General features: G+C 45.7%; 1 protein-coding gene across 1 annotated transcript in view; it reads right to left on the bottom strand.

Moving 5' to 3' along the window:
* Window positions 1-5187, bottom strand: part of DPPA4 (developmental pluripotency associated 4) — an 8663-nt gene extending 3476 nt beyond the window's left edge. Inside the window, exons 1-4 of the mRNA XM_032299156.1 lie at window positions 5085-5187; window positions 2277-2403; window positions 852-1009; window positions 715-765 (exon numbers count right to left, since the gene is read on the bottom strand). Coding sequence (XP_032155047.1) covers window positions 715-765; window positions 852-1009; window positions 2277-2403; window positions 5085-5108 — 360 coding nt within the window. The 5' untranslated portion in view covers window positions 5109-5187. The remainder of the gene's footprint in view (window positions 1-714; window positions 766-851; window positions 1010-2276; window positions 2404-5084) is intronic.
* Between the last annotated feature and the right edge of the window lie 700 nt (window positions 5188-5887).

The raw sequence follows: 5887 nt of genomic DNA, 5'->3' as shown, positions 1-5887 counted from the left end.
AAAAAAAAAAAAAAAAAAAAAAAAATTGCTGAGATGATTTTGGGTATTTTCACCACAAAAATAAGTATGTAAAGTGATGTATTAATTAGCTTGAGTTAGCCATTCCACAATGTATACATATTTCAAAACCATATGCTGTAGATGAAAAATATATACAATTTTTTTCAATGAAAATAATTTAAGTGATGCCCTGCCTTTTTTTTTTTTGGAGACAGTTTCACTCGTTGCCCCAGCTGGAGTGCGGTGGCACGATCTTGGCTCAAAGCAACCTCTGCCTCCCAGGTTCAGGCCATTCTCCTGCCTCAGCCTCCCGAATAGCTGGGATTACATGCATGCTCCGCCACACCCCGCTAATATTTCTATTTTTTTTTAAAAGATGGGGTTTCACCATGTTGGCCAGGGTGGTCTAACTCCTAACCTCAGGCAATCCGCACATCTCGGCTTCCCAAAATTCTGGGATTACAGGCGTGTAATCCCAGTCTAATATTTTGTATTTTTAGTAGAGACAGGGTTGCACCATGTTGACCAGACCGGGCTGCCTCATTTTTATCACTCTTTGCAGACTTGGTGAAAAGTAGGGCTGGGAAATACTGCTCTTTCTTCGAACTAGGGGTGGAGGGACAAGGGGAGGCTAAGGCAGTTCCTTCACTCACTTTTGAGGTTACAACAGGTAATTAGGATAAGCACTGAAACGTCCATCCTTAAAAAAGTTACCTTTTGGTTTGGGTAAGCAAAGGCACACAGGCGCTTATACGCATCCAGTTTCTAAGACAATAGAAAACTGCATTAGTAAGACAAGTAAGGCTCCTGCCCCTTCCTCCCAGCGCACCGTCCCCAGCCTACGGCCTCACCTGGCCTCTGGTGCTCAGCTTTAATTGCTGACACCAGGCCCGTACGATGTCCCGGTGAATCAGATTAACAGGTGGCAGTTTAGAGGGTAAGGGAGGGATTGGTATCTTCTTCTGAGGTCTGGGGTTATCACAGTCTGCCTTCTTCTTAGGGCAGAGCACTGAAGGAGAACGGAATAAAGTCAGCAGTAATTAACTTGTAGCTTTTCAGAATTTCACAAGTAAAATCACTTTTAGTTATGAATAGTTCAATTCCTCTCAAACCTAGGACTTACCACTTCTAGATCCAGTTTTAATTGCTATATCTCCTCACTGCTCAGGTACACTTGCGCTTTTGTGACCCCCTTCATCCACAGAATCCAGGTGGTGGCACCGGAGAGGGCACTTCTTGAGATCAAAATACTCAGTGGTGTCCTCTTTCCACAGAGCAAAATCAACACCTGGCAGTGCTACACAGGCAACCACTAATACCCTAAATTCTGCCAGCCCCACCCCCAGTCAGGGCAGCACTCTGATCTCATTGCAGGCACGCCTCCTTAGCCCTCCTGTGTTTCTGTTCATCCAGCTTCTGCACCTCACATACACTGTCTTCATTCAGTAAAGATTTCTGGCCAGGCGCGATGGCTCACGCCTGTAATCCCAGCACTTTGGGGGGCCAAGGCAAACAGATCACTTGAGGCCAGGCATTTGCAACCAGCCTGGCCAGTATGGTGAAATCTCATCTCTACTAAAAATACAAGAATCAGCCAGGTGTGGTGGCACATGCCTGCAATCCCAGCTACTTGGGAGGCTGAGGCAGGAGCGTCACTTGAACTGGGATCATGTTGATAGAGTGACATCCTATCTCTGTGTCTCAAAAAAAAGACTTTCAAGAGTTCTCAGGTATTAAAAAAAAAAAAAAAAAAGACTTCCAAAACACACCTCCAGGACAGACACAGCCTGCAATGACACTAGTAGTTACTAGGGTTTACTAGGTACATATCACTTCTCAGGCACAGTGTAAGCACTTCACCTAATCATTCTATGTCAATTTTTACACTCCAACCCCACCCCTGAATAAAGGTAGGTATTGTCCTAACTTACTTTTAGGATAGTAAGTTTGGTTTCAAGAATGAGTTTCAAACTTATAGTTGTCTGTTCCCAGATCATTGCACATGGAAATCCTTAACTCCCAGTAGCAAGTGAAGGAAAAAATGATCAACAGAACCAAATATGCTGTGGAAGTCTGAAGACAGGAAGGGGTCAGTGACAGCAAAGGTGACCAAAAGATGCTTCAGGGAGATGCAGTTTCAGGTAGGCTTCCAAGAAGTTTAATTTGCACAATAGATGGTGGAAATTTCTTCCCTGGTTTTTCCTTTTCCTTCAGAAAAATTCTTCAGGCTTCTAAGACCCGAGAAAGTGGGATTTGAGGATTTGTAGACCTCTTACCTTTGTCACCTTTAACAGATACTTTTCCTTTGGTTCCCCCCTTCGCTGATGTTCCCGGCAAAGCAATCGTGTTTGGTTGATTAGAAGCCTGCTGATCCTCTTCCCTCGCCTTCTCTGTGGAGGTCCACTGGGGAACAGAGGAGCTGATCAGTCATTCCTCTAGTGTCCAAACCACACATACACTACCTGCCTCAAGATAACTCACTTCTAAGGCACCAAGACAGCCCTGCACTCCACTGGCAGTGTGGATTCTCCTCTGGGTATCCTCTGAATACTCAGTTTCATTTACAAGACTGGGAAGCAGTGATGGAAAAAATGGGAAGAAGCCAGTCTGAAAGCACATGAAAACACAGATACAAACAAGAGTAGAAGGAAACAGGATCTGCCTTGGGGGAAGAAGTGCTTAGGTAGGCCAGGAGTGGTGGCTCATGCCTGTAATCCCAGTGTTTTAGGAGGCCAGGGCAGGAGGATCGCTTCAGTCCTGTAATTGGAGACCTGCCTAAGCAGCAAAGTGAAACCCTGCCTCTACAAAAAGGAAACAATATTAGCTGAGCATGGTGGTGCCTGCCTGTAGTTCCAGCTATTCAAGTGGGAGGATTCCTTGAGCCAGGAAGGTAGGTAGAGGTTGTAGTAAGGTGAGGCTGCACCACTGCACTCCAGCCTGGGTGACAGAATGAGACTCTGTCTTACAAAAAAAACAAAAAACATTGGATAATATTGAAAGGTCAAATTGTGCAAAAAAAAAAAAAAAAAGAAAAAAAAAACACAAAAAGCCCTTCCCTCACTTGCTATATTTGATCATCTCTTACCTGGAATACTTTTTTTTCTCCCAGTCCTTAATTCTTGACCCCTTCCATATAAATTTCTAACACTGTTGGCAGAGTGACACTACGAAAACTTTACATCCTTTCAGCGGTTTATCGCTCTTAGAATAAAAATAGTTGTCTTTGGCTGGGCGCAGTTGCTCATGCCTGTAATCCCAGCACTCTGGTCGGCCGAGGGGGGTGGATCACAAGATTAGACCTTCGAGACCAGCCTGACCAACATGGTGGAACCCCATTGCTACTAAAAATACAAAAATTAGCCTGGCGTGGTGGCAGGCACCTGTAATCCCAGCTACTCAGGAGGCTGAGGCAGGAGAATTACTTGAACCCAGCGGCAGAGGGTGCAGTGAGCCGAGATCAGCCACTGCACTCCAGCGTGGGTGACAGAAGGAAACTCCTCTCACTAAAAAAAAAAAAAAAAAAAAAAAAAATGCTTAGGCCGGGTGCGGTGGCTTAAAGTTGTAATCCCAGCACTTTGGGAGTCCGAAGCGGGCAGATCACGAGGTCAGGCGTTCCAAACCAGCCTGACCAACAAGGTAAAACCGCGTCTCTACCAAAAATACAAAAAACTAGTCGGGTGGTCTAAGCTAAAACTAGTCGGTAATCCTAGCTACTAAGGAGGCTGAGGCAGGAGAATTGTTTGAACCCGGGAGGCGACGGTTGCAGTCAGCCGAGATTACGCCATTGCACTCTAGCCTGGAAGACAGAGCGAAGACTCCGTCTCTAAAATAAAAAAAAATGTAATCTAAAACTTCCCCTAAATCTAAATCTTTTTCTTCACTTTCAGGGTGGATTACTGCACAAATTAACATTTGTGTGGCATTTTTACATCTCTATAGCAGGTCTACATTTGGATTTGAAATTTACATTTGCATAACCCTTACAAGAAGTACGCACTTTGGACCTCACAAAGACTTAAAACTGAGAGAATTAAAAATGACCCGGTTCAAGTAAAGAGGCTCAAATATGGCCTTTCAGCGCCTGTGCAACACGTCTCAAAGTTTCTGTCTGCCCGGCTGCTAATGTGGCTCCGGTTACTCCTAAGTCGTAAGCACACGGGGAAAAGGAAAATTCATACCCAGCACCTTCGGTTTAGGATCTGTGTCCATCTAAAGGAAATTAACCAGTTTCACTCTTTTCCAACCTCAGCTCAATGACTCTTCCTAAAATCTTCCCTCACCACCGTTTTTCTCCTGTAACCATTTCCCTCTAGCCCCGATATTCAGTTAATCCTTCTGACAGGACAAAGCATTTCTTCAAAACAGAAAACCCGGGCCGGGAGCAGCGGCGTGTGCCCAAAAGCACTTTGGATCCAGGCCGAGGCGGAAAGACCGCTTGAGCCTGGGAGGTCAAGGTTGCAGTGAGCAGTGATGGCAGCACTGCACTCCAGCCTGGGAGACAAAGTGAGGCCCTGTTCCAAAAACAAAAACCTAATTTCTTTCTTTTCCCCTATCTTTTGACACCCTCAACCTCCTCAGCTGAACCTAGACAACCTCATTTCTTACTCCAATATACCAGGTTGCAATCACGTTCTTGGGGTTTACTCTAAAATAGAGTCAAGAGAAGAAAATTCGAAGGTACACTGTTTTCTCCTTAAAAGAAAAATCGGGGCCGGGCGCGGTGGCTCAGGCCTGTAATCTCAAGCACTTGGGAAGGCCAAGGCAGATCACCTGAAGTCAAAGAGTTTGAGACCAGCCTGACCAACATGGTGAAACCCCATCTCTACTAAAAATACAAAAATTAGCTGGGCGTGGTAGCGGGCGCCTGTAATCCCAGCTACTCAGGAGGCTGAGGCAGGAGAATGGCTTGAACCCGGGAGGCGGAGATTGCAGTGAGCCGAGATCGCGCCACTGCACTCCAGTCTGGGCAACGGAGCGAGGCTCCATCTCAAAAATCATCATCATCATCATCAGGAGTGCTCAGGGAAGACAGAAACACGAGGAGACAAAGAGACAGAAAACAAATTCACTAAAACTGTACTGACCTCCTTGCCTTTTACCTTCTCCATATTCGGACAGGAAGCGGAGCTTGGCCAGATGCTTCCAAAATGGCCCCTGACCCAAGATTGTTGTTTGCAAAGTCTCCTCCCACTTCCTGCCTCTCAAAGACCCTTCTTCTCCCCACCTCTTCTTTTCTTCTCCCCTTCTGTTCCCTCCCCCACAATTTGTAAATGCTAAAATTGTATCCTTTCTTATTCAGGAGGTGACTTTTGTATGGGTTGAATTACTAATACCATTCCTCGCCCTTTTCTGTGCACTTTTAATGTAATTATCCAAAGTATGGTTCCGGAGACCTGGGAGGTTGAAGACTCCTTCAGAACAATTCCATGGGGGGGGTGGAGGCGTGGGGGTGGGGGGGAGGAACAGTTGCCAGAGACTTGAGCAGGATGTGGGAAGGGATTTAGTAATGAAACATGTGGAAACAGCAGACTTCAGGGACCAGACTGGTGGCTTGAAGAAAGCTAAACTATTTTCTCCTACCAAATACATTACATTTCCTAAGCAAGTTACTCAACCAACTAAAACTCCAGGTTTCTCTCTGTACTAATACCCAGCATCTTTTTCATCTGCCAACGATCTCGTAATCATAGCTTTTAAAGTCTACAGAGTAGGTCGGGCGTGGTGGCTCAAGCCTGTAATCCCAGCACTTTGGGAGGCCCGGGTGGGCGGATCACAAGGTGAAGAGATCGAGACCAATTTGGCCAACATGGTGAAACCCCATCTCTACTAAAAATACAAAAATTAGGAGGGAACAGCTCTTCTTTTAGAGGCAAGAAGCCATGCTGAA

The sequence above is a fragment of the Sapajus apella genome, unplaced genomic scaffold, assembly GCF_009761245.1.
Source record: "Sapajus apella isolate SASKATOON/1434 unplaced genomic scaffold, GSC_monkey_1.0 scaffold40, whole genome shotgun sequence".
Taxonomy (NCBI): domain Eukaryota; kingdom Metazoa; phylum Chordata; class Mammalia; order Primates; family Cebidae; genus Sapajus; species Sapajus apella.
This window is presented reverse-complemented; position numbering and strand designations above follow the sequence as displayed.